A 27,975-nucleotide genomic window follows, 5' to 3' on the forward strand; every position below is an offset into this window, starting at 1 on the left:
TTGTTATTTCCTTCCTTCTGCTTGCTTTAGGTACCGTTTGCTCTTCTCTTTCCAATGCCTTAAGGCAGAAGTTTAGATTATTGATTTGGGAGCTTTCGTCTTTGCTTCAAATAGACAGCTATAAATTTCCCTCCCAGTTCTGCTTTTAGCTGCGCTGTATAAGTTCTGGTTTGCTGTGTCCTTGTTTTCATTCACCTCAAAGTATTTTTAAAACAATATTTATGTATTTGGGTTGCGTCGGGTCTTAGTTGCAGCATGCAGGGTCTACGTTGCATCACGTGGGATCTCCCGTCGCAGCGCACGGACTCTCTAGCTGTGGCGCAGGCTCCATCGTATGTGGGCTCAGTTGCTGCTGCAGGGCAAGCTGCCCATAGACGCTGACTGGTCTGCGGCCCTGACTCTGCCCTGGGATCCACATCTGGGTCAATGTGCCACACCCCCGTGGAGGTGGGTCTTGGGGCTTAAGGAGTGCCCGGTGCAAGGAGTCCCAGGTCAGCCTCGAGGTAAATTTGTGGCAGGCCAGCAAGCTGGTGGGGCTCTGACTTGGTTGTTCACTGTGGCTCTTTCTGTGAGAGTCCAGGTGGGCAGCTTGGCGGGTGGCGGCCAGGATGGCTCTGGGCAGAGAACCAGGGGTAGATAGAGTGGGCGCCTCTGGTCACTGACATCATGGGTGGCCACGAAGTTTTGGATACATTCAGTTAAAGCTTCATAATAGCATCAGAGTTTTGATCAGAATGTTGGGGAGCTCTCATGCTTCTTTTTTTTTTCTTCTGGCTTGGTGTTTTTAAAATTTAATTTTTATTTATTTTAAAAAATATTTATGTAAATGAGTCTTAGATGCCCCCTCGGGATCCTTGTTGCGGTGCTCCAGCTCCTGGCTGTGTGAGTCTTAGATGCCCCCTCGGGATCCTTGTTGCGGTGCTCCAGCTCCTGGCTGTGTTAGTCTTAGATGCACCTCGGGATCCTTGTTGCGGTGCTCCAGCTCTCTGGTTGTGTGAGTCCTAGATGCACCTCGGGATCCTTGTTGCGGTGCTCCAGCTCCTGGCTGTGTTAGTCTTAGATGCACCTCGGGATCCTTGTTGCGGTGCTCCAGCTCCTGGCTGTGTTAGTCTTAGATGCACCTCGGGATCCTTGTTGCGGTGCTCCAGCTCCTGGCTGTGTTAGTCTTAGATGCACCTCGGGATCCTTGTTGCGGTGCTCCAGCTCCTGGCTGTGTTAGTCTTAGATGCACCTCGGGATCCTTGTTGCGGTGCTCCAGCTCCTGGCTGTGTTAGTCTTAGATGCACCTCGGGATCCTTGTTGCGGTGCTCCAGCTCCTGGCTGTGTTAGTCTTAGATGCACCTCGGGATCCTTGTTGCGGTGCTCCAGCTCCTGGCTGTGTTAGTCTTAGATGCACCTCGGGATCCTTGTTGCGGTGCTCCAGCTCCTGGCTGTGTTAGTCTTAGATGCACCTCGGGATCCTTGTTGCGGTGCTCCAGCTCCTGGCTGTGTTAGTCTTAGATGCACCTCGGGATCCTTGTTGCGGTGCTCCAGCTCCTGGCTGTGTTAGTCTTAGATGCACCTCGGGATCCTTGTTGCGGTGCTCCAGCTCCTGGCTGTGTTAGTCTTAGATGCACCTCGGGATCCTTGTTGCGGTGCTCCAGCTCCTGGCTGTGTTAGTCTTAGATGCACCTCGGGATCCTTGTTGCGGTGCTCCAGCTCCTGGCTGTGTTAGTCTTAGATGCACCTCGGGATCCTTGTTGCGGTGCTCCAGCTCTCTGGTTGTGTGAGTCCTAGATGCACCTCGGGATCCTTGTTGCGGTGCTCCAGCTCCTGGCTGTGTTAGTCTTAGATGCACCTCGGGATCCTTGTTGCGGTGCTCCAGCTCCTGGCTGTGTTAGTCTTAGATGCACCTCGGGATCCTTGTTGCGGTGCTCCAGCTCCTGGCTGTGTTGTGTAGGCTCAGTTGTTGCACCCCATGGGCTTGGTTGCCCAGCTGCACGTGGCATCTTAGTTCTGTGACCAGGGATCAAACCCATGTCCTCTGCACTGCAAAGTAGATTCTTAACCATTGGATCATCAGGGAAGTCCCTTGGTATTTTGTTTAATCGCAGATTATTAAGTATTATTTACATGCACACAATCCACCCTTTTAAAGTGTACAGCTGAGTGATTATTAGTATATATAATGTGCTGTATTATATATACATATATATATATTTGCATATACGTACAGGGATGTGTGACAGTCACCACCCTCGAATTCTAGAACGTTTTCATCACTCCAGAAGGAAACTCTGTACCTGTTAAACAGTCCCTCTCCATTCCCCGCTCTTCCTTGGCAAGCATGAACCCACTCTATATCTCTGTGGATCGGCCTCTTCTGGACGTTTCCCATCCGTGTAATCACAGAGCCCCCCACAGATCTACCTGTCTGTGGGCTTGCCTGTGTGGGCGCTCTATATAGAGAGAACCCCACGCTGTGCGGCCTTTGGTGTCCGGCCTCTCTCGAGCCTCGTGTTCTCAGAGACTCGGTGCTGCAGTGAGTGTCAGCGCGCCTCTGCCTTCCTGGCTGCGTAACATTCCACTGTACAAACAGACCGCCTTTCGCTTATCCGCTCACGCGTTGAGCAACATCTGGGCTGTTTCCACTTTATTTGGCTGTGGTGAATAGCGCCTGTGACGCATCGTACATTCATGTGCAAGTTTTTGTGTGGACACAAGTTTGATTTCTCTCGGGTAGACACCTAGGAGTGGAATTGCCAGGTCAGATGGGAACTGTGTTTGAGGCTTTAAGAAACTGCCACATTGTCTTCTTAAGCAGCTGCACCCCGGTCCAGTCCTACCAGCCATAGACGAGGGTTCCAGTGTGGTTTGGTGTTTTGAATCTGAATTAGGTTGGGGACCATGATCATTTTGGTGATGGTTTATTTCCAGATACTCTGCCTCTTTATCCTGAGGTCAGCTCCTGTCCACCCAGATGGACCAGCCAGGGAGCTGCTGGAGGGACAGGACCGTGGGTCCCAGGTACAGCCCTCCAGGCGGCTCTGAATCGTCTTTGTTTTTTTAGAAGCAACACATAAGTGTTGTCAGTAGAGACAGAAGCCTGTGTGAATTACACGTTTCCCCAGGTCCTGCCCCCCAGAGAGACCCGTTCTCGGTGTCGACTGTCTGGCCGTCACTCTGTGTCCGGTAGACGTCTTTCTAGTTCATCAACTCCACGTTCCTGCGTTTTGTGTGAGTGGGTATGATTTTCTTACTGCTTCTTCTCTTTTGTTTTTTTAATAATTTTTTTTTGGTTGCATCTTGAGGTATGTGTGATTTTAGCTCCCTGACCAGGGATTGAGCCTGCGCCGCCTGCATGGGAAGTGCAGAGTCTTAGCCACTGGACCACCAGGGAAGTCCCACTGCTTCTCTTAACTTGCACTGAAATTATTTCTGTTTTTTCTCTCTAACACTGTAGTAAACACCTTGGCTGCCGTCTCCTCAAGGTAGACTTCCATGAGCGTTGTTGCTCAGGCTCCTTTTCTGTTTTGAACAGTGTTTCTCTGTTGTCCCCAGAAAGCTGGTCCACATGGACACTTCTGCAACAGCTGGGGGCTCTCATCATCCTGGTGACAGCCCCAGCTTTTGCAGCCCCAGCTTTTGTCCCTCCTTCTAATCTGTCACTTCCTAGTCAAGCTGTTTTAGAGTTGTCAGTTCATAGCCATCCCCCACGTATTAAATTGGGGTATTTGTTTTTTGACTGGTAACAGGATGTTCAGCCTCAGCCTGTGGATATGTCTAAGCCGGACCCTTCTGTGGGGCTGCCCTGGGCCTGGGGGTCTGAGTAGCGCCCCGACCCCCACCTCCGCCACACCAGGGGCCTCTTCCCATCCCCCACTGTGACAGCCACAGACGTCCCCGGATGCCACCAGTGTCCCCTGGGGGACAGTCGCCTCTGGCTGAGAACCAGTGTTCTCTGACAACCCTTTCTATATTAGGGCTATTAGCGTCTCTTGTGTTATACACTTTTTGTCAGTTTCTCATTTCTTGTCCAACTTTATTTTTGATGTGTTGTTACATTGAATATTTTAAAGTTTATTGCCAAATTTGTCGTTTCCTTTAAAGTGCCTGGTCTTGTGACCAGCCCAGAGAGGTCCTCCATTCCTTAAGATTACCACAACATTGGTCCACTTTTTTTCTCCTCCATTTTTCCAGTTTTAGAAGGATCCAGTCTGGAGGCACCAGGTGGGGCCTGAGCTGCCTATTTTTCCGTGTGGCTCCTGGCTGGGCTGGTCTGTGCGGGCTGGTGAGGCTCCCTGTTGGGGCTGGGATCTCGAGCTGGCTCCCCTGGTGCTGGCTGTGTGATGCCAGCTGCCCCGTGCCTCAGCTTGCTCATCTGTGAAATGGGCAGTGACATCAGTACCTGCTTCCGAGGATCTTGGGGGCTGCTTGGATGTGCCCGGTGCTTAGAGCTGGCCTGCGCCTGGTGACCCCGATCCCCATCTTTGGCCTTTTCATCTGTCCTGGTCATCCCTGACCCTCACACCAGCTCCGAGGGAAGCCCCAGGCAAACTCTAGAAGGACAGCGATGTTCAGGAGGTCAGGGAGCCCATCCAGGGTCCCTGCCCGGGGCTGTGGATGATGGGCAGGGGCCTCTCTGGGCACGGAACGTGTGTACATGTTCATCCTCTGGCCTCACCCCGCGCCTACACAGATGCCCACGAGATTAGAGGCACATTTACAGAGAAATAGGAAGATGATTCTCTTAGTGATTACTGTTTTTAGTGGTTAGTCATGGAGCGTCTAAGACCTACACACACGAATAGAGAATGGGCTGGTGTTTTGAGCGTCTGCCAGGTGTGGCCTTCTGGCCAGGCAGGCTTGCTGGGGCGCCCCCTCCCAGGGCGCTGGCATCCACTGCTCTCTCTGTGTGGCGCCTGTCCCTTGCCCGGGCTCTGGGCCAGGGGGACAGGTGGCCTTCACCCAGGCTGCCTCTGTGACCCCCCGAGCCCAGTGAAGATGTAGGTGGGCCGGTAGGCCGTGTTCTTGTCCACGACGTTCCGAAAGCTGGTGCTGGCAGCCTCCGGGGCTCGCTGGCCTTTCGCCCACGTGCTTCCTTTTATTTTTATCTTTCCAAGCCAAGTGCTTTCTTTCTCTCTCTCTTTCTTTTTCTTGAATAAAATTATTTGGGGATGTGATTTCAGTTTTCCAGAAAAGTCACGAGAATGGCACAAAGAATTCCCAGACGCCTTTCATCCTGTTCTCTAGTTCTCTACGAGTTCGCCTTTTAATTTGTTGGCTATTATTCCTTTTTCTTTTTTGGTCTCTCTCTGTGCATTTTTTCCTGAACTGTTCCAGATACACGCCTCTTTACCTCCAAACATTTCATTGTTGATCTCTTCTGAACAAGGGATGCTCTTAATCACATTATCAAAATCAGAAAGTGAATTCCCAGAGGAGAGTCCAGGTTCACTCACTGCATTTCATCCATCACGTTGCTTTCATTTCTGTTCATCTGGGTCAGTTTCCTTGTCTGCCCTTTAAGCTCATGGCTTGGGTGTTGGGAGGATTCAGGCCTGTTGTCCTGTGGGGCGGTGCTCGGTGTGGGTGTGTCTGGTGGTTCCCACGCGTGTGTCAGGATTGTCCTGGAAGTGGTATGGAGCCCTTGGTGTCTGGAGCCCACTTCCGTTGACGTCAGCCTGGCCCACTACGGTAAGGGCGTGTCTTTCAGATTTCCCCACCCTGAAGTCACAATTTTATCATTTATAATTGATAAGTTTCTTGCGGCAGATCCTTGGGGACCGTGTAAACACTCTGTTGTTCCCCAAACAATCACTGTTTGTTTGGGTAACCATCATTGATTCTTTTTTTTTTTTTTTTTTGATTCTTTTTTTTAAAATTGATTAATTAATTGGGCTGCACTGGGTCTTAGTTGGTTTTAGTTGTGGTATGTGGGATCAGGTTCCCTGATGGGGGATCGAAACTGAGCCCCCTGCATTGGGAGTGCCTAGTCTTAGCCACTGGACCACCAGGGAAGTTGCAGTCATAGTTGATTCTTGAAAAGCAGGGGGTCGTTTCATTTCACCACTTCTTTCCGCACCTGTTCTTCGGCTTTCTCCTGGGAATAGCAGCTGTCTCTTCATCCCTACTTGTTTGTTGGTGTCAGCGAGGCTGTGTGCATCCTCACCTGACTCTGGGTTGTAACCCATGGCTGTGCTTGGTTTTGGTTACTCCAGTGGTCCCAGATCCACCCGTGGGGGTCTCATCACCTTGTGGCTCCTGTGTCCTTCTGGCAGGTGCCCAGAGCCTCTGGGCACGTACTTCCCTGCTTTGGGGCCTCAGCTCTGGGCTTGACTTCTCCAGGGAGCCCTGGTTTTTCTGGTGGGTGGTGCATTTAGAAACCAAGACCTGGGTGTTTAGAGTGCTCACTGCCAAAGGGATGTCTCTGCTTCTGGGCCCTCTCGCCTGGGAAATACATGTGTAAATAAATATACACGTGCATAGTGTATCTGTGTATGTATACCACACAGACACCACATCCATTTCTGCTTTGGCACACACACACTAGTGCCCATGAATTCACGTCAACACCTGCAGTTCCAGCCGTCCGTGCGGACTGCGTGCCAACCTCCCCTTTCCTGTTCTGTAACCCCTGACTCTGTCGCTGAGAACCCTGCATCACCCACAGTAAAAGAAGCCTCTGGAATAAGTCAGTATTTGTTTTATCTTGATCTCAAAGGCATGTAGCTCCAAAGCCATGCTTAAAAGCCACGTGGGCTGGTTCTTCCTTTTCCTCATCCTTGTGGTTGAGTTGTTTACTTGAAATTCGGTTTGGTTTGCTTCTGTTTGTATTTCATTGTAGGATTTCTGTCCAGCCCAATTCTTGTTGATTTCATTCATTCTCTCTTTCACTCAATATGTGGGACATAGCATGGTTCAAGGTCAGAACTGTGCAGAAGGGTGTCTGGCGAGATGTCAGTCCCCTCCTCCCTCCTCAGGAACCATCTCATTAGCTTATGTCTTAGAAGAGCAGACATTTTTTTTTGGCTGTGCAGCATAGCTTACGGGATCTTAGGTTTCTGACCAGGGATTGAACCCACTCCCTCAGCAGTGGAAGCCCAGAGTCCTAACCATTGGACATCCAGGGAAGTCCCATGTATATTTTCTCATTCATGAAAAGTGCCACAGTGGGTTTCCTGGGTCAGAAGATCAGCTCAGGTGTTAGCATCCGCCAGGGTCCCTCCCAGGAGGGCTGATGGGTTTGTTCCTCCGGCAGCACCGAGAGGGGCTGGGCCCTCAGCCTCACCAGCAGGGGGCTCTGTTCTGTTTAGAACAGACCTGCTGTCCTGAGCCGTCAGTACCAGGGTCTCTGTGTAGTTTCAATTGGAATTTCCAAAAATGAGGAGTGAGGTTGCGCATCACCTAATATGTGAAAAGCCAGTTTGATATCTTTTCTGTGAATAGTCTGTTGATGCTTTTCACCCACTTTTCAGCTGGATTTGTGCCCTTTCCCCGCTAATTTTGTAAACTTAGTAATAATATGTCTTAGGGAGCCCTTTGTATCATGTATTACAAACATGTAATCTCAGTTTCCTGGGTGCATTTTGACTTCTTAATGGTGGTTTAATTTTTTTTTGAGATGGTCAAAGTTACGAGCCTTTTGTTTTCTCTTGTGGCTGCACTGAGCAGCATGTGGGGTCTTAGGCCCCCAGCCAGGGATCAAACTCGCGCCCCCTGCATTGGAAGTGCAGGCTTAACCATTGCACTGCCAGGGAGGTACCCGAATCTTTCCTTCTGCTGCCTCTGGGTTTTGAGCTGCCGTTGGAAAGCTTTTTCCTCCGTGTTCCCTGTCAGTGCTTGTGTGGGTCCTCATTCCTCGGGAGTTCCTTGTGGACCTGACTTGACCTTCCTCCCAGTGGTGGACCCCCGTCCCAGCCCCGCTGTTTAAATTCCATCCTTCCCCAGTGCTTTGAGATGCCACCCTGCGTCCCCCGCCACCTGACCTGTGACCTCCACCCCCAGTCCCCGGAGGGGGTCACCCTCTAGAAAGCTGTGTGCACGCACCTCCCTTTGCGGCATGCAGCACACATACTGTGCGCCCCTCAGGACTTGGTGGGTCACTTCCCTGTGTTTCGGGCCCACGAAATCCGGGCCTGGCGCTCGCTCAGAAGTCTGTTTCTTAACACCCCAGTCACCAGGCCCTTGTGCTCCCAGCCCTGCAGGGGCCGGTCCTGCAGAGGAGCCAGGGTGGACAGGGAGGCTGTGTGTCCAGGTCATAAAGGCCTGAGGGCAGCCTGCTGGAAGGGGGTGGGGGTATTTTTTTCAAAAAAGAGATGCTGCCAGACTGCCCTTCGGAGAGGTCCTGGGGGCCTGTCATCGGATCTTCCTTCCTGGTCCTGCTGAGGCTCCTAGGTGACATGGCCCAGGACAGCTGTCGTTTACGAGGGTGTACCTTGCGCCAGGGTTCTCGGATGCCTCTGTCTATGGTCAACACCACGAGCAGGCCATGGTGCCCCACTTGAGAGGCGAGGAATCTGAAGCACAGGGATTAGGAACTTGCTCCCAGTCATGTGATGGGTTGGGACCAGGCCTCTGGGGATCTGTGCTGGTCTCTAGATCCCCACTGTGGTCTCTAGAGAGTACAGAAGGATGTACCGTGGGAAGTGTGATTGTGAAACTGTGTGAAGCTCTGCCACCCAGGAGTGGGCTCCAGAGGCCGCCTCTGGGGTGTAGCTTCTTTTTGTCCTTGGCTCCATTGCTGCAGCATTTAGCATCTTCTCAGGTCCTTGTTGGCTGCTTGTAGATCTCCTTCCAGGAAGTGTCCATTTAAGTCCCTTCAGATCAGATCAGATCAGTTGCTCAGTCGTGTCCGGCTCTTTGCAACCCCATGAATCGCAGCATGCCAGGCCTCCCTGTCCATCACCAACTCCCGGAGTTCACTGAGACTCAGGTCCATCGAGTCAGTGATGCCATCCAGCCATCTCATCCTCTGTCGTCCTCTTATCCTCCTGCCCCCAATCCCTCCCAGCATCAGAGTCTTTTCCAATGAGTCAACTCTTCGCATGAGGTAGCCAAAGTACTGGAGTTTCAGCTTTAGCATCAGTCCTTCCAAAGAAATCCCAGGGCTGATCTCCTTCAGAATGGACTGGTTGGATCTCCTTGCAGTCCAAGGGACTCTCAAGAGTCTTCTCCAACACTACAGTTCAAAAGCATCAATTCTTCGGCGCTCAGCCTTCTTCACAGTCCAACTCTCACATCCATATATGACCACAGGAAAAACCACAGCCTTGACTAGACGAACCTTTGTTGGCAAAGTAATGTCTCTGCTTTTGAATATGCTATCTAGGTTGGTCATAACTTTCCTTCCAAGGAGTAAGCGTCTTTTAATTTCATGGCTACAGTCACCATCTGCAGTGATTTTGGAGCCCAGAAAAATAAAGTCTGACACTGTTTCCACTGTTTACCCATCTATTTCCCATGAAGTGATGGGACCGGATGCCATGATCTTCATTTTCTGAAAGTTGAGCTTTAAGCCAACTTTTTCACTCTCCACTTTCACTTTCATCAAGAGGCTTTTGAGTTCCTCTTCACTTTCTGCCATAAGGGTGGTGTCATCTGCATATCTGAGGTTATTGATATTTCTCCCGGCAATCTTGATTCCAGCTTGTGTTTCTTCCAGTCCAGCATCCCTTACCCACTTGTGAATCAGAATTTGTCTTTGTTGTTGTTGAACTGTAAGAGTGCTTTATATATTCTGGATGCAAGTTCCTTTTGAGATCTGAGGTTTGCAGATATCTTCACCTCTCCTGTGGGTGGTCTTCACCTTCTTGATTATGTCCTTTGAAGCACTGAGTCAGTTTGTTAATTTTTCTTTAGTCACTTGTGCTTTTGCTGTTATATCTAGATACCATTGTCTCATCCCAGGTCACAAAGATGAATTCATGTGTTTTCTTCTCAGAGTTTTCACTAACATTTAAACCCGTGAGTTAATTTTGAGTTAGTTTATGTCTGTGGTGTGAGGTAGGGGTCCAGCTTCATTCTTTGGCACGTGGACATCCAGTCGTCCCAGCACCATCGTGGAAAAGACTGCTCTTCACCCCTTGGCCACTCTTGGCAACCTCATTGAAAACCAGCTAACTTGACATGCTTATTTTTGGACTGTCCACTCTTGTCCACTGAGTTCTCTGTCCATCCTGAGGCCGGGACCACATTGTCTTAATCACTGTGCCTTTGTCACCCCAGGTTATTTTATTTTATCATTAATTCATTTGGCTGCCCAGGGTCTTAGTTGCGGCAGGCGGGATCTTTGGTCTGTGTTGTGGCATGCAGGATCTTTAGTTGCAACATGTGGAATCCAGTTCCCTGACCAGGGATTGAACCCCAGCCCCTTGCTTTGGGAATGTGGAGTCTTAGCTCAATGGACCACCAGGGAAGTCCCCCAAACTATTTTATATCTAGTCTCGGGGTGGACGTTAAAGAGAAACAATACAGTTCTTATGCCTCCAAGTGATGAGATGAGAGCCTCCCTAGTGGGGATCCAGACAACCCGGGGGACCCACCTCCTCTCTGAGCCATCACCACTTCCGCAGGGGCATTTTGTTGTCCATAAGGACACAGAGGATCTGGTGAGATATCTGTACACGAGAGTCTCTTTTCCCAGGACGTGAGGGCTGATGAAAACACTAGCTTTTCAGGTCTGTCAAACAGGAAGCACTGGGAACTCATGTTCAGCAGGTTGGGTCTTTAATCGGCCCTGAAACCGGACTGCAGGCTGCTGTCAGCTGGCTTCTGCTTTTCTTAGAGGTTTGGATCTTTTGACATCCAGGCTCTCCTCTTCCAACTAAGTCCTGCTGTGCAGTGAGCTTCAGAGGAAGGAGATAGAGGTGGTTGTGTTTTTAAAGTTTTTTTGTGGGTGTGCTTTTGATACTTTATTTTGAAATAATTTGAGAGGCATTGAAATGTTACAAAGACAGTAAAGAGAGTTCCCTGTGTTCCTTTCAGCCACCCTCCCTGGATGTTAACATCTGACATAACTGCAGAAGGATGACCGGAAGAAGTGATAATAATAACTTCAGATTTGATTAGGATCCCAGTGCTTGACTCTCTCAGCCCCATTTCTGCTCAGGACCCCAGCCGGGACCGCACAGTGAAGGTGTCAGCCTCCTTAGACTCCTCAGAGCCTAGGCTGTTTCTCAGTCTGCTTGTTTGTCATGACCTTGACACTTGGGTTTTGTAGCATCCTTCACCTTGGCTTGGTTTCTCACGGTTACACAAAACTTGTGCGTTTGCTGGAGGCTGCCCTGGGGTGATGTGCTGATTGTCTCCTTGCCTGTGGGGTCAACCTTCACCCCTCAGATAAGGTGGCCCTGGCCAGGATTCTCTGATGCGAAGTTTCAGGTTTTCCCGCTGGGACCTCGAGACAGCGCACCTATTTCTTATTAAATATTTGCATGTCGATTTCAGTGTCCACCGTGGATTTTCCTGGCAGCAGTGGTCACTGTGTGGATCTCACGGTGCATTGCGTTTATGTTGCCTGCATTCCTTCTGCAGTTATGAACTAGAACACTTCTGTTTTCCTTTGATATTTATTGACTTGGCTGTGCCAGGTCTTAGTTGCAGCCCTGAGGTTTCCGATTGTCCTTGTGGCATGCGGGATCTTTAGTTGCAGCATGGGGGATCTAGTTCGCTGACCAGGGAGGAAACCCAGCCCACCTGCACTGGGAGCCTGGAGTCTTAGCCGCTGGACCACCAGGGAAATTCCTATGAACTAGAATTCTTCTGTAGAAGACAGCTGTCCCTTCTTCCCCTTTGCATTGCGTTTTGAATTTCATACCTAAGGATGGGCATGTGTTTATAGTATCCCTTGGGTTACAGTCCAGGATGCTAGCTGTTCATCTTGCCCTCACTTTTGTTGCTGGGGGCCCCCATCTTTTAGGAGCGTTTGCACCCTCCCGGCCCCCACAAGGGGCTCCAGCTCACCTTGTATTTTCCCTGCCCCCGCCCCGCACTTGAGTGTTTCTCCAGGGAGCCCTGGTTCCTGCTGTAGGGGAGCGTGTTTAAAAGCTGACATCTAGGTGCTGGTATGTTCAGTGCTGTAGGTGGCATGGCTTCCCGGGCCCTTGGGTCCACACAGCCTGGAACTGTGAGTGTGAATCCCTGCACAGGGGACAACTGTGCTTATTTCTGTATCTTTCTGTGTATGTTTTTCAAAAGCCCTTGAGTTCATGCTGCTTTGATGATGGAGGCTCTGGGTGGTCTCCTTGCCCCGTGATGGGCACACAGAGCCCCTGCAGGCCAGGCTGAGTGACAGGAAGCTCCAGACCCCTTTTGAGAGCTTCTTAGGGCTCATGGCCGAGGGCGGACCAGGCCAAATCGGGCCCTGAGCCCTCCTGGGTCAGGTAACACACAGGCGCATGCTTCCTGCCTTTCTGGGCAACAGACGCTGATCAGTTTGCCGTCTCTCAGGCCCTGGGCCCAGCTCCAAGGTCATGTGGGTGGTGTGGGTGGCTCCACCTGAGGCCCAGCCCTGGGTGCCCAGAGCTGGTATAGGACCAGGGGCCCAGGTACCCCTGTGGGGTCTCCAGAGATGCCAGCAGTCGGTGGCAGTTCCGGTGCCCCAGCATGTAGGAACAGATGGCTCGTCCCTTGTTCTGCCGCTTCTTCCCCGCCCCACCTGCCTGCCCAGTGCGGAGGGCGGAGGAGGAGGTGAAGGAGGAGCCATCAGCATCTGGGGCTTTGGCAGGTGCCTCCAACAGCGACATCATCTGATCGCCACATGACGCTTTTTAAAGGAGAAATGGTCAGACTGTGCCTCTTCGAGGTGGTGTCTTCTGAGGCCTGGGGTCACCGCCTAACCTGTCACCTTGCTGCCTACCCCTGCCTACTGGACACCCCCGTCTACGCGGAGTTCTGTCTTCAGCACAGGCTTTCCGGCCCTGCCAGCTTGTACAGCCGGAGACACCAGGGCTTTCTGTTCTGTTTTCCTTAAAAAAATTACTTAGACTTTAATTTTTAAACAGTTATAGATTTAAAGAGAAAATTGAGGCTGGTAGGGCGAGTTCCCTATACCCTTGACCCTGACACCCAGTCTCCAGTTTCTCCGTATTACATGAGTGCGTTTGTTGCAATCCATGAACCTTATGGAGACTTTCTTTTTTTTTTATTTAACTTTACAGTATTGTATTGGTTTTGCCATACATCAACATGAATCCACCACGGGTGTACACGTGTTCCCCATCCTGAGCCCCTCTCCTACCTCCCTCCCTGTACCATCCCTCTGGGTCATCCCAGTGCACCAGCCCCAAGCATCCTGTATCCTGCATCGAACCTGGACTGGCGATTCGTTTCTTATATGATATACATGTTTCAATGCCATTCTCCCAAATCATCCCACCTTCTCCCTCTCCCACAGAGTCCAAAAGACTGTTCTATACATCTGTGTCTCTTTTGCTGTCTTGCATACAAGGTTATCGTTACCATCTTTCTAAATTCCATATATGTGTGTTAGTATACTGTATTGGTGTTTTTCTTTCTGGCTTCACTCTGTATAACAGGCTCCAGTTTCATCTACCTCATTAGAACTGATTCAAATGTATTCTTTTTAATGGCTGAGTAATATTCCATTGTGTATATGTACCACAGCTTTCTTATCCATTCGTCTGCTGATGGACATCTAGGTTGCTTCCATGTCCTGGCTATTATAAACAGTGTTGTGATGAACACTGGGGTACACGTGTCTCTTTCAGTTCTGGTTTCCTCGGTGTGTATGCCCAGTAGTGGGATTGCTAGGTCATAAGGCAGTTCTATTTCCAGTTTTTTAAGGAATCTCCACACTGTTCTCCATAGTGGCTGTACTAGTTTGCATTTCCACCAACAGTGTAAGAGGGTTCTCTTTTCTCCATACCCTCTCCAGCATTTATTGCTTGTAGACTTTTGGATCACAGCCATTCTGACTGGCGTGAAATGGTACCTCATTGTGGTTTTGATTTGCATTTCTCTGATAATGAGTGATGTTGAGTATCTTTTCATGTGTTTGTTAGCCATCTGTATGTCTTCTTTGGAGAAATGTCTATTTAGTTCTTTGGCCCATTTTGTGATTGGGTCGTTTATTTTTCTTGAATTGAGCTGCAGGAGTTGCTTGTATATTTTTGAGATTAGTTGTTTGTCAGTTGCTTCATTTGCTATTATTTTCTCCCATTCTGAAGGGTGTCTTTTCACCTTGCTTATAGTTTCCTTTGTTGTGCATAAGCTTTTAATTTTAATTAGGTCCCATTTGTTTATTTTTGCTTTTATTTCCAATATTCTGGGAGGTGGGTCATAGAGGATTCTGCTGTGATTTATGTCGGAGAGTGTTTTGCCTATGTTCTCCTCTAGGAGTTTTAAAGTTTCTGGTCTTAGGTTTAGATCTTTAATCCATTTTGAGTTTATTTTTGTGTATGGTGTTAGAAAGTGTTCTAGTTTCATTCTTTTACAAGTGGTTGACCAGTTTTCCCAGCACCGTTTGTTAAAGAGATTGTCTTTTCTCCATTGTATATTCTTGCCTCCTTTGTCAAAGATAAGGTGTCCATAGGTGCATGGATTTATCTCTGGGCTTTCTATTTTGTTCCATTGATCTATATTTCTGTCTTTGTGCCAGTACCATACTGTCTTGATGACTGTGGCTTTGTAGTAGAGCCTGAAGTCAGGCAGGTTGATTCCTCCATATCCATTCTTCTTTCTCAAGATTGCTTTGGCTATTCGAGGTTTTTTGTATTTCCATACAAATTGTGAAATTATTTGTTCTAGCTCTGTGAAAAATACCTTTGGTAGCTTGATAGGGTTGCATTGAATCTATAAATCGCTTTGGGTAGTATACTCATTTTCACTATATTGATTCTTCCGATCCATGAACATGGTATATTTCTCCATCTATTAGTGTCCTCTTTGATTTCTTTCACCAGTGTTTTGTAGTTTTCTATATATAGGTCTTTAGTTTCTTTAGGTAGATATATTCCTAAGTATTATATTCTTTTCATTGCAATGGTGAATGGAATTGTTCCTTAATTTCTCCTTCTATTTTCTCATTATTAGTGTATAGGAATGCAAGGGATTTCTGTGTGTTGATTTTATATCCTGTAACTTTACTATTTTCATTGATTAGCTCTAGTAATTTTCTGGTGGAGTCTTTAGGGTTTTCTATGTAGAGGATCATGTCTTCTGCAAACAGTGAGAGTTTTACTTCTTCTTTTCCAATTTGGATTCCTTTTATTTCTTTTTCTGCTCTGATTGCTGTGGCCAAAACTTCCAAAACTAAGTTGAATAGTAATGGTGAAAGTGGGCACCCTTGTCTTGTGCCTGACTTTAGGGGAAATACTTTCAATTTTTCACCATTGAGGATAATGTTTGCTGTGGGTTTGTCATATATAGCTTTTATTATGTTGAGGTATGTTCCTTCTATTCCTGCTTTCTGGGGAGTTTTTATCATAAATGGGTGTTGAATTTTGTCAAAGGCTTTCTCTGCATCTATTGATATAATCATATGGCTTTTATTTTTCAATTTGTTAATGTGGTGTATTACATTGATTGATTAGTGGATATTAAAGAATCCTTGCATCCCTGGGATAAAGCCCACTTGGTCATGGTGTATGATCTTTTTAATGTGTTGTTGGATTCTGATTGCTAGAATTTTGTTAAGGATTTTTGCATCTATGTTCATCAGTGATATTGGCCTGTAGTTTTCTTTTTTTGTGGCATCTTTGTCAGGTTTTGGTATTAGGGTGATGGTGGCCTCATAGAATGAGTTTGGAAGTTTACCTTCCTCTGCAGTTTTCTGGAAGAGTTTAAGTAGGATAGGTGTTAGCTCTTCTGTAAATTTTTGGTAGAATTCAGCTGTGAAGCCGTCTGGACCTGGGCTTTTGTTTGCTGGAAGATTTCTGATTACAGTTTCAATTTCCGTGCTTGTGATGGGTCTGTTAAGATTTTCTATTTCTTCCTGGTTCAGTTTTGGAAAGTTGTACTTTTCTAAGAATTTTTCCATTTCTTCCATGTTGTCCATTTTATTGCCATATAATTGCTGATAGTAGCCTCTTATGATCCTTTGTATTTCTGTGTTGTCTGTTGTGATCTCTCCATTTTCATTTCTAATTTTATTGATTTGATTTTTCTCCCTTTGTTTCTTGATGAGTCTGGCTAATGGTTTGTCAATTTTATTTATCCTTTCAAAGAACCAGCTTTTGGCTTTGTTGATTTTTGCTATGGTCTCTTTTGTTTCTTTTGCATTTATTTCTGTCCTAATTTTTAAGATTTCTTTCCTTCTACTAAGCCTGGGGTTCTTCATTTCTTCCTTTTCTAGTTGCTTTAGTGTAGAGTTAGGTTATTTATTTGACTTTTTTCTTGTTTCTTGAGGTATGCCTGTATTATGGAGACTTTCTTGTTGACTAGGGTCCTGCTTCATCCAGCTTGCCTCATGTCTCCCTGGTGTCCTCTTCTGTCCCAGGACCCTGATCAGGACCCCTGTGATGTTGAGATGTCCCATCTCCTCAGGCTCCTCTGGGCTCTGGTAGTCCTCAGACTTTCCTTGTTGTTGATGCCCTGGACAGCTTTGAGGAGGACTGGGGTCAGAGATTTTGTTTAACTTTCCTCCTTGGGAGTTTGGTGTTTTTCTCATGGAGACACTGGGGCGCTGGGTGTGGGGAGAGGACACGCGCGGGGCCTTCTCATCTTTCATCTTGGGGTGCCTGCCATCAGCATGACTCTTCCCTGCTGGTGTTGACCTGGGTTCCCGGGCTGAGGTCATGCCTGTCAGGTGTCTCCACTGTAGAGTCATGCCACCCCCTTCTCATGCTGTCCCCTTTAGAAGGAGGTCACTGTGCCCAGCTGACACTTAAGCCCCCTCTGATCCCTTAGTCCTGGTTCCCCTTTGCCAGGTTGGCTGTGGCCGGGAAGGAGTCCAAGCCCCTGGTGGTGATAGGCTGGCCACGGTGTCCTCAACCCTTATGGGAGCAGGAGAGGTGGGTGAGCCTAGCCCTGCATGGACAGAGGTCCAGGTGGACAGAGGCCTTGCCTTGCCTGTGGCCTGAGAACTGAGCTTTGACCTCAGCCTCAGAGCTTGCAGCCTCCTCTCCTGGGGTCAATGCTGTCATCCCCCAGAGCATGAGGGCAGGAGGCCCCATGGTCTTGGTGACCTTGCAGCCATGGGCAGCAATAGACTGGGGTCTGTCCAGCCGAGGACCACAGGCTCAGGCGGTCTCTGCCTAACCGCCAACGTGCTGCCGGGTCGTCATCGTCCTCCAGGGAGAGAGTGTGCCAAGAGGCAGTGACAAGTGACCGGGGAGACACATGGTCCATTAGACATGTGTGAAGGGGGCGTACCTGTGGGCACTGGGAGTCAAAGGGCCCCTTCCTCCATCGTCAGGGGGATGCGTGTGGAAGCCTCCGGCTCAGTTTCTCTTTGCTGCTGTAACAAACGACCACAGACACAGTGGCTTAACACAACGTGAGTCTGTCATCTCACTTCCCTGGAGGCCAGAAGTCTGACCCGGGTCTCACTGGGTTGGGACCAAGGCCTAGGGAGGGCTGTGTTCCTCATGGAGGCCCCAGGGGTGAATCTGTTCCTCTCCATTTCCAGCTTCTAGAGGCGCCGCATCCTTGGCTGGTGGGCCCTCGTCTTCAGAGCGCATCGCTCTGACCTCTGCTGACTCTGACCCTCTCACCTCCCTCTCCGAAGGACCTTTGGGTGACACTGGGCCCCCTGATAATCCAGGAGCATCTGCCATGTCAAGATGCTTAATCCTGCCTGCGGTCTGTTGCCGCCGAAGAGAGCATAGTCACAGCTCCCGGGGACCAGGATGAGAATGTGCCGGGGGCCATTGTTCTGCCAGGCACAGCCGCGTGGGGGCAGAGAGGGGGATGCCAGAGTAATCGAATCCCCAGACACCAGCTCTTGTTGCTGGCGGGGCAGGTGGCAGCCGGGCAAGTGGGAGAGGCCAGGGAGCCCTTGGGATCTCACGTTGCCATGGGTGGCTTAGCAGGTTTCAGAGGATGCGGCAAGCACCCGAGGCTGGTAATTCCACAGCTTGGTGTGGCCTTTCAGCCCTGGAGGTGGGACCTGTTAGAAGGCAGTTAAATCAGTACTTCCTTGGTAGGCCAGTGGTTAAGACTCCATACTTCCAGTGCAGGGGGCACAGGTTCAAAGCCTGGTGAGGGAACTAAGATTCTACATGCCATGTGGCTCAGCCAAAAAAAAAAAAAAAAAATGTACAGAGGACCATGAAATCAATTTAGTGGGTTGTGCCCAGTAATTTTAGTAACCCAATTAAAATAAGAAAACGTCAATAGGCATTGTCTATTGAAATGGTGTTTGTGGGACTCATGCTATTTAAAGCTACCACTGAGTTGGTGGAAGTACAGGGGACCTAGTTGCATGCAGCCAGGACCCCAGGCCCGTAGGACCTAGCTGCCCAGCCCAGAAGGTCAGCCCCCAGCGACCAGTCCAGCCTTGGGCAACATGTGCGATGGCACTGGCAGGAAGGATCTGGCAGACCCCAAGCCCGGGTGTCTGGAAAACGGGGGTGGGGAGGCCAGACTGTTGGGGCCCTGGCGCCACGCACCACGTTTGGAGTCTTGTCCTGTGTCCATTCAGCCAGTGTCCCTGAGCTCGGCTGTGAGTGCTGTGGTTGGGACCCTGTGCCCTGCGAGGGTCTCAGCTGCACAACGGCTGCCCCTGGGGGTGTAGATGGCAGTCACCGTGTGGCAGTTCCCGTCCGACTGTCCTCCTTCAGGGGCACCTTCCCTGCCTGCGGGGTTCCCGAGGAGGCAGGACTTCGTGTACATCTCCCAGGAGTGCCTGTACCCTAAGGCTTCCAGAAGCTTCTTGGGTCTGATGCGATTGTTCATGGAGGCCCTCACTTCCTCAGCTGATATTTAGGAGCTGAGTGTAGACTGGGCCGTTTTCGGGAGGCTTCGGGGGAAAGGTGCTCATGGTTGTGGATTTTCATGTCCCTGGAAATGTCTGAACAGAGGCAGGCATGCCTGAGCTACACGCAGCTGCGAGGTGCATAATTTGGAGTTGAGATCCAGCAGCCATCAGTTTTGTTCACCGTGCTTTTATTCTGTGCGTTTTAGAAACCATCGCCGTTGCTGAAACCCAGCAGAAACCCTAAGAGAAGCCACTTACTGGCCTGTTGGTCTCTGCGGCCTCGCTCCCCCCGACCGACAAGGAACCGTGAAGTAAGTGGTGTGCGGTTCCGTCCCCAGGGCTGCTGGTGGAGAAGGCGGCCCTGTTTGGTTCTGAGTTCCTGGGTGTCCAGGGACCTGATGCCTCAAGAGGAGCCCAGAGCCCTCAGGGTGGTTCTGCTGGGTGGGTCTGTTCTCCTATGGGCTCCATGTCTGCACGTTGGCCCCTCACTTCTAAAAGCCCTGAGAAGCCTCGTGCGTTTCAGGGGACACCACCAGGCTTGCTCAGGACAAGCAGCCCTGTCTGTGTCGTGTCCCTGGGCGGGATGCCATATCTGGCTTCACCGAGGGGCATATTCACCCCACCGCAGTCATGGGGAGGGGAGGGTCTCTAAAAATGAAGAATTATTTTTTGAATGCTTTGCAAAGAATCCTGCAGCCCAGCTGCTTCTGAGTTTCAGCTCCAGGTTTTCCACCTTCTCCTGGACTTTTCTAATTAACCAGGGACAGAGGGTTCACAGAGGGTGGCCTCTGAAGGTGGCCTGAGGGGATCACTGGTGACAGGAGAGGGTGCAGCCTGAGTGTCTCGTGGTCAGCACCCACGGGTTGCGGAGGATTCAGGGTGGGACAAGTGGCCCCATGCTCCAAGCCACAGTGAAGAAGGCTCGTGTTCACTGTTTACCTGATCCAGAGGCTCCTACCAAGGCCTCGTGGCTGATGAGGGCCCAGCATGGACTAGAGCGTGGTTGTGTGTGTTCTACCATGATTTAGGAACCCAGGAGTTGGGCCGTGGAGCTCAGGTTCCCCTCTCCCTGGGGTGGCGTGCAGGTTTTGCTCCTTAAAGGGTAGCTGTCAGGCCTCTGAGTCCAGGGTGTGGCCTGAGGACCCCTTGGCCCACCGTCTGTTCTTGTAAATAAAGTTTTATTGGTGCATAGCTGCAACTGTTCATTGATGTCTCCCTTCTCACAGTGGTGGGATTGAGTGGTGCCCAAGGGGCTCTGTGGGCAGCCTCATGTTGGGCACATCCTCTTGAGAGGGTCGTGACAAGGAGAGCTTTTTTTTCAAAGTTCAAACAGATACTGAAGATCAGCAGCAGAAGGTGGTCTTAGCCCAAGTTTTTCAGTGGAGAAATGAGCTAAATGTTTCTTGTTTGCGCCTGTCGTTTTGAGCAAAGGCCCCGACCCTAGGGTACACATGACTGTTGATTCGCCTGCCGCCTGCAGCTTGAGGGGAGGTACTTAAGTGGAAAGACTGGGTGTTGAACCAGGACACCCTTATTGCCCGAGTTGCCTGAGGTTGTGACCACGACCACGCCGTCCATGGGGCTTATTGAGGTTTCTTATTGAGGACCAGTGCTGCTGGCCCTGCAGCATCTTCCGAGTGTGTGGGCCTGATCCTGGCTGTTCTGGGTGGTACATGCTTGCTCTGGGATCAGCCAAGGGGCTCTGGGAATGTGGAGGATGGGCTGAGCCTGGGGATAGAGCTCCAGGGCAGGACCTCTGCCTGTGGTGTCACACAGCCCAGCTTACAGTTCACACCTCCTGAGTCCTCCGCACAGCTCAGCCGAGGGGCAGGGGCACTGATGAGGCGACAGCCTTGTACCCAGCCTGCGCGGCACCAACGTGAAGATGCAGGCCAAGGTCACCTGGGGGGACGAGCGGCTGGAAGCAGCTCCCAAGGCTTTCTGGGGCCACAGGCTGTGCCCGTGAGTCAGCTCTGCGGCCGGAGAGAGACTCCAGGCTCTGTGCCTGGGGTGCTCTGTGTCTGCGTGGTGGGAGGACGGAAGGGGTTGGGGGGGCAGCATTGCAGACCACTGGGTACTGCTTGGTCCTCTTCCTGGTTTTCTGGAAACTTCTGTCTGAGCGAGTGGGCAGAGGTGTTTGTCCTTCCAGGCCGCCCCTCACAGCTGCAGTCCCAGGTGGCGGGGGCGTGGTGGCTGTTACTTATTTCTTTCTGTGATGGATTTTTTTTAATACTCTTTTTTAAAAATTTATTTTTGGCCCTGCTGGGTCTTGGTTGCTGAGCACGTGGTTTTCTCTAGTTGCGGCGAGTGGGGGTACTCTTTGATGCGGAGTGTGGGCTTCACGTTGCAGAGCACAGTGTGGGCGCGTGGACTTCAGTAGTGTGTCTCATGGGGCTTAGTTGTCCAGAGGCATGCGGAATCTTCCGGGACCAGGGATCCAACCCATGTTGCCTGCATCACGAGGCAGATTCTTAACCCCTGACCTACCAGGGAAGCCCTATGTGCTAGATTTTTCTTGTGGTGTTTGAGGGAGATGGAATAGTGCCCCCCAAGATGCTCAGGCCCTGATCATGGGACCTGTGAAGATGTTCCCTGACATAGCAAGAGGGTCTCAGCGGCTGGGGCGATGTTACAGATCAGGAGATGGGTGCTCAGGCTGGCTTATCTGAGCTGTCTGACATCATCACAGGAGTCCTTCTGAGAAGGAGATGGGTTCAGAGAAGGAGACCTGGTGATGGAGGCAGAGGTCAGAGAAAAGAGTCTGAGAGACGGGAGATGCCGCACTGCTGGCTGTGAGGATGGAGGGAGGGGCCCGAGCCAGGCAGGTGGTGCCTCTAGCGGCTGGGAAAGTCAGGAACCCCCCAGAAGGCACACAGCTCACGAGAGATCCGCACAGGACTCCTGGCCCTCACAACTCGGAGGGCAGTTTGTGCCGTTGGAGTCCTAGGTTTGTGGAGCTTGTTTGGTAGCTGGCAGGAATGTGCACAGAGCTGTGGGCCTTGTGCGTTTCAGTCTTGGCGTCATTCAGATAAGCGTCAGGTTGGACCCCACCTGGCGCTCGGGCCCCGACCCCACCCTGTGCCCACACAAGCCCCGTCAGGCCGAGGTCCCCCACCTTCCTGCCTCTGGGCTCTGCTCGCCTTGTCCATCTCACCCCTGGAGCAGGTTCAGTCCAGTTTCATGGGGCGGACTCAGGTTGAGGCCATGTCCTCACATCCTCTGAGGGGCCCCTGGTGCCTGTGCTCCACCATCTTAGTGCTGCTGCTCCTGCTGCGTGGAGACGGCACCCTGAGCCCCCGATCCAGCTGCACATGCCAGGGGCAAAGGTTTCTCTGACTTGGGCTGGGGATGTGGAAGGGCAGCAGGTAGTGGCCCCGAGTGCCCCCTGGACTTCAGGCTCTGTGTGATCAGGGAGTACGCCTGGTGTGCAGGGAACCCAGGTGGTAGACAGTGCTCCGTGCAGAGAAGGATGAAGTGGGGAACTGTATGCAGGTTTGAGGGACATGTGACAGAGTGCCAGGTCCACGTGGTAGGCTGGAGAGGGGGTCGGGACAGGGCTGGGAGCATCATGCTCTGCCTCCGTGGTGGGTTTCGTCTTGACTCTTGTTGGAGGGGCAGCCGTTCCTCCTGGGCCCAAGCCTGCTCAGGAGCCCCTGGTTGTCATCCCCTGTTGGGAACTGGGCTTTGGTGGCAGGAGCTGAGCCAAGATGGGGGCAGGCCCAGGGCTGGCCAGGAGTCCCAGGGAGGCTGGGGCTTTACCTGGCAGCAGGCGGAGCAGGTAGAGGGAGGGGCCGGGGGAGAAATCTGGGGAAGAGGCACCTCTGGGGTGGGGGCATATTGTACTCAGAGAGCCCTGGAATCCTTTTCAAAGACGGTGCACTCCTCAAGGTTTAGCTGTGTTGTGAGGTTACGTTTTCTCCAGAGGACCTACCTTCCCACACACTGAGTACTGTATTGTCAAACCCCAGAGTTGCAGGTTCCCAACGTCCAGTTCCTGGACAACATCTGTCATTAGCCTCAGAAACCCTTAGTCCAGGGCCCACTGGGTGAGAAAGATGAGACTGTCTCCTGGGGAGGCGGCGTCCCTGCCAGTCATCTCTTGTCTGAATCCTGGGTCTCAGATGGACAGATTGTGCCTGGCTGTAGGAGGCCCACCCCTTGGAGTGTTTCTTACCCACCCTCTCCTGTCCCGGGCTCCTGGGGGTGCCTACCCCAGGCAAGGGTCCAGATCCAAAGAGCCTTCTGCTCCTGGGAGGGGCTGGAAAGAGCCCTACCTGGTCACCCTGGTGCAGCACAAGTGGGGTGGCAGCCTTCATGGGGGGCAGCCAGAGTACCCCCACGGCCCAGCCCACGAGTCCCCAAGTTTGAAGGCCACTGAGGGGAGGTACCAGCGCAGGAGGGCCCCTCTGGGCTGGACTCACTGGGACCTAGAGAGTGGGGATCACCTGTCAGCCTGACTCAGTGCCCCCTCTTGTCAGATGTGTCTTGGTGAGGAGGAGCTGCCCAGGACGGCCGGGAAATGCCTGTCCCGTGTGGTCCTGCTCTTCCGTCCCAGGTGGTGGGGTGCAGGGGGCCTGGGGGGCCTCAGGAAGGCTGAGTCATGTAGGGTCTCCTGAGCACATGACTTTAAAAAGAGATAATCACTTCATTGAGAGGTGATTCACAGAGCAGTTTATCCATTTAGCTTGTGTAAAACTCCCCAGTTGTGGCCTGTGTGGATGCTCTGCCCGTAGCCTCAGGATGAGGAGTGGGGAGAGAGGGGCACAGTCTTTCCTGCTCGGGGCTTTGAGAGCTGGGGTGGGAGTGGGCGGGGGACCCACCAAGTGTCTCTGGAGTTCACACCTCCTGTAGACACCTCCTCCATGGCCGACCCAGGGGATGTCCTCCGTCTTTCATGGGGTGAAGGGCTCAGGTTTGGGGGAGCCCTCCTGTGGGCTGAAGAGATGAGGGCTCTAGTCGCCCATCCTGCCAGGCTCCAGAGGTTTTATTTATCTTTGCAAGTGCAGAACTTTCTTCTTTTCTTCTCCTCCACCCCAACCTCTGTTTCTTTTTTGGTGGGAGTAGCAGCTTTGTTCGGAGAAGGCAATGGCACCCCACTCCAGTACTCTTGCCTGGAAAATCCCATGGATGGAAGAGCCTGGTGGGCTGCAGTCCATGGGGTCGTGAAGAGTCGGACACGACTGAGCGACTTCACTTTCACTTTTCACTTTCATGCACTGGAGAAGGAAATGGCAACCCACTCCAGTGTTCTTGCCTGGAGAATCCCAGGGACAGGGGAGCCTGGTGGGCTGCCATCTATGGGGTCGCACAGAGTCGGACACGACTGAAGCGACTTAGCAGCAGCAGCAGCAGCAGCTTTATTGAGATTGACTCCACCCGCCAGCCAGTTCCTCCATTTAAAACATAATTCGGACGTGTGTGTTCAGAGTCGTGCAGCCATCGCCACAGTTGACTGGGGAACATTTCCATCGCTCCCTGAAGAAACCCGACCTTAGCCTCCAGGGTCCTTCTGGGTCTGCTCCGTTCCGCTGTGGCAAGTGTCAGGGCTTCCTTTTCTTCCATGGCTGAGCGACACTCCCGACGTGCCACTGAGTGGAGGGGCTTGGTTTGCGTACCTTCATTTGCTGATGGACACTCGAGGTGCTTCCACCTTTTGGCTGCTGTGAATCGTGCTTCTGTGGACATCTGTGTATAGGTTTTTATGTGGACAGATGTTTCTCTTGGGTGTATACTTAGTAGTGGGATTGCTGACTTGTGTGGTCAGTGCCACATTCATCTTTTGGGGGAACTGCCGGGCTGTTTTCCCCAGCGGCAGCGCCAGCTGGGAGTCAGGGTTCCTGTTTCTCCGCCTCCTCGCCTGCGCTTGTCATTATCTGCTTTTTCGCTCTGGCTGTTGTGGGCAAGGTGTATCTCACTGTGGTTTCCATTTGCTTTCCCTGGTGGCTGACCGCCTCGAGCATCTTTTCATGTGCTTATTGGCCATCTGTGTCTCTTTGGGAAAATGTCTGTTCGAGTCCCTGGCCCACTGTTTAATTGTGCTGTTTGTCTGTTCATGACTGAGTTGTTAGAGCCCCACTTGTCTTGGCACGGCATGGTCTGGTCAAGAGTGTGTCCGTCTTTCTGGACTGTCCTGTGAGTTCCCTCATGGGGGGTCCTCGGTCCCCCCGTGTTCCCAGAAGGTTGGCCCAGGGCTGGATTTCAGTCGGATTCCTTGTGTTATCTTTTTAAGTATGCATGTGTTTGATTTTCATTTGCCCTTCTTCAAAGAAACGTGCCAGGGGTTATGGAGTTTTGGGATTATAAACCGTTTAGATTTTTTTTTTCATATTTACTTACTGAGAGCTTCGTTGCAAAGGGCATGAATAAGAGGAAAAACCTCACACCCGCCTCCCTTCTGAGCTGAACCTGCATGGTGGTGGCGGGTGGAGAAGCGGGGGCTCTTGCTGGGTGCAGCTGTAGGAAGCTCCACCTGCTCGCATCCCCGCCCCTCAATGGGAAAGCGGAGGGCGCTCGGGTGGGCAGGACCCTGGGGCCACCCCACTCTGCACAGGACAGGCTGGTCTTGCGGGGAGACAGGTGTCCTGCTTGGGCTCATCTCCCACCAACAATGTGGGGCGGGGGTGGGGGGCAGTCCCTGAGGAAGGGTGGGCTCCCCGCTTGGTGATGCAGTGGTGACCCTGCGTGTGCCAGGACCCCCAGAGTCTGTACCAGTCCTGCCAGCTGTGAGTGTGACCTTCACAGCAGGGCCTTGCCTGCCACCCCTGCCCCTGCCCCGTGCGCCCAAGTGTGGCGTGGGGTGGCCCAGGGCAGGGCCTGGTTCCAAGGAGCTGCCGGGCTCGGCGGCTGTTCCTGGGCTTGTGCTGCCCTCTAGTGCCCACTGTGGGGAGTGTATGTGGAGAGCTGGTGGCTGTGACTTGGTGAATGGATACCGCCCCCCACTTCCCAGACAGGCAGGAGTCCTGCCCTTCTCACCACCCCCCGCCCCCACTCACTTTGTTGGGGTGTGGACTTGGTGAGTTTTCCTCCGAGTTCTGGGTGTGCGTGCGCTGGGGTTCTGACCTTGTCCACATCCTGGAGCAAGTCTGGTTTTCTCGTTTGGAGAATTTAATCTGCCAACAGGGACCCTTCCCCATTGTGTTTCCCTCAAGTGTCTCCCTGACTAGGATGGTCCACAGCCTCCCTGCTGGTCCCTGTGACTCTCAAAACAGGAGGGGCCTCTGTAGCCTGCAGCCTTGTCACCTGGAAGAGGTCCCCCCCTCCACTGACTCTCCCCCTCTGTGCCACGTGGTCCAGGCTTGGCTGTAGCCCGGGGTGATGGGGCTCTGCTCTCCTGGTTTTGGGTCCTGCCTTGTGCAGCCCGTGGGTCACTCACGTGGGTCGCTGGGGCCTGGGTTCACTGACAGCAGCCGGTCCAGTGCTGGAGGGACCCAGGCGCTGCTCGCCTGCCTGCCTGCCTGCCCATGGTGGCCCTGCCCGAGGAGGGCTTCCTGTTCAGGAAACACACACACACACATATGACCTTACTCCCTTTTCCAGTCTGCCCCATGCCGCTGCCCCTGGATTCCAGCTCCACGATCAATGTCAGTGAATCTGGACGTGACCCTGATATGAAAAGATTTTTATTTCCAAGGCCTCTTGTTTGAAATGGGGGCTCAGGCCTCTAGCATCTCAGGGGCTCTTAGGACAAGGCCAGCTCTGTCTGTAACTAATTGAAGTCATTTGGTCTTTTGTGCTGGAGATGAAGCAGCCCTGGCTCCCCTGGGCCCCATTCAGCTGCACAGCCTCTGTCCTTGGGTGGGATGCTTTGGGCCCTCGGTGGGGGGGCAGGGGGCCGGCTGGTGGTGGTGGTGCTGACCTCCTCTGTCTCCTCACAGGTGTGGTCATCCCTCCACCGCAGCCATGGGGTCTGAGGACCATGGGGCCCAGAACCCAAGCTGTAAGATCATGACGTTCCGCCCAACCATGGAGGAATTCAAGGACTTCAACAAATATGTGGCCTACATCGAGTCCCAGGGGGCCCACCGGGCGGGCCTGGCCAAGGTGAGTGACCCCCGGCCCTGTAGCCACTTTCCATGGCTGCTGCCCTTTACACCCCCGGGACTTGGGGCCCATGAGGCATCCATTAATCCGCTCCTTGAGCCCCTTATTTATTAAGGACACCTGTACGTTCTTTCCCCAAGCCCAGCACTGTTTTGGGCACCGGGATCCCCGAGGGCGTGGACGCAGGGTGGGACTCAGCGCATCATGATGGAACGGGCAGCCACCTCACCTCCCTGGGGCTTCGCGGAGTTGATACTGAAGAGGGCTGACTTTCTGCCTTCATATTCCTCCTTAGACACATTTTTTTGGGAGACTGTCATGTACATGGGCAAGTTCAAACATTGTGATGGGGTCCAAGGAGAGCGAGTGCCCCCCGACTCCAGCCCGCCCGCCTGGAGCAGCAGGGCACCAGTTCCTGCGTCTTCCCATGCCTTTCCCACACGGATGTGAGCATGCGCGCGCACCATAGATGGCTGCCCGTACCCTTCTGTGCAGGGGACAGGTCTCGGAGAGCCCCTTCGTGTGCTCGTGAGCCTGTGTATACCTGTGTATACATGGTTCTGCCCAGCACATAATCTGGGAGATTAATCTGGGAGCCTGTTTGGGGTTATTTGAGTTGCTTCCCATATGCCTGTCATTGCATCTCACATGCAGTCCTCTGTTAGTGATGTTGGGGGTCGCCCAGCCTTTTCTGCAAAGGCCAGATAGGAAGTATTTTCAGATTCTTGGGCCGGACTGTCTGTTACCACCTCTCAGCTCCGCAGCTGTGGTTGATTCGCATCCCCACAGGCCTGGCTATGTGCCTGTAAAACCTGATGTATAGACATCAAAGTGAAGGTTTCATAGAATTTTCACCCATTTTGAAATAAGTCTTCTTTGTCATTTTCCCTTAACCATTTAAAAATGAAAAAAAAGAACACGGTGTCAGCTTGCTGGCTGGACAGAAGCAGGTGGTGGGTGGTCCTGGGCCGCAGGCCCTGGGGTCTGTCCCCCAGGCGGGGTCTGCCGTGAGGGGCAGGTGCGCTGGCCTCCCCCGTCCTCGGGTGGCTTTGGTGGCCGTGTCATACCCATGCTTT

At 52.0% G+C, this 27,975-nt stretch overlaps 1 protein-coding gene across 9 annotated transcripts in view; it reads left to right on the forward strand.

The window, feature by feature from the left end:
- The window catches only part of KDM4B (lysine demethylase 4B), a 122,098-nt gene that overhangs the window by 14,951 nt on the left and 79,172 nt on the right, over positions 1–27,975 (forward strand). For all 9 annotated transcript variants that reach the window (XM_044947972.2, XM_044947973.2, XM_044947975.1 and 6 more), the window contains exons 2-3: positions 19,066–19,170; positions 26,734–26,899. In XM_044947972.2, the coding sequence (XP_044803907.2) occupies positions 26,759–26,899 (141 nt within the window). In that variant the 5' untranslated portion in view covers positions 19,066–19,170; positions 26,734–26,758. The remainder of the gene's footprint in view (positions 1–19,065; positions 19,171–26,733; positions 26,900–27,975) is intronic.

The sequence above is a fragment of the Bubalus bubalis genome, chromosome 9 (genome assembly GCF_019923935.1).
Source record: "Bubalus bubalis isolate 160015118507 breed Murrah chromosome 9, NDDB_SH_1, whole genome shotgun sequence".
Taxonomy (NCBI): Eukaryota; Metazoa; Chordata; class Mammalia; order Artiodactyla; family Bovidae; genus Bubalus; species Bubalus bubalis.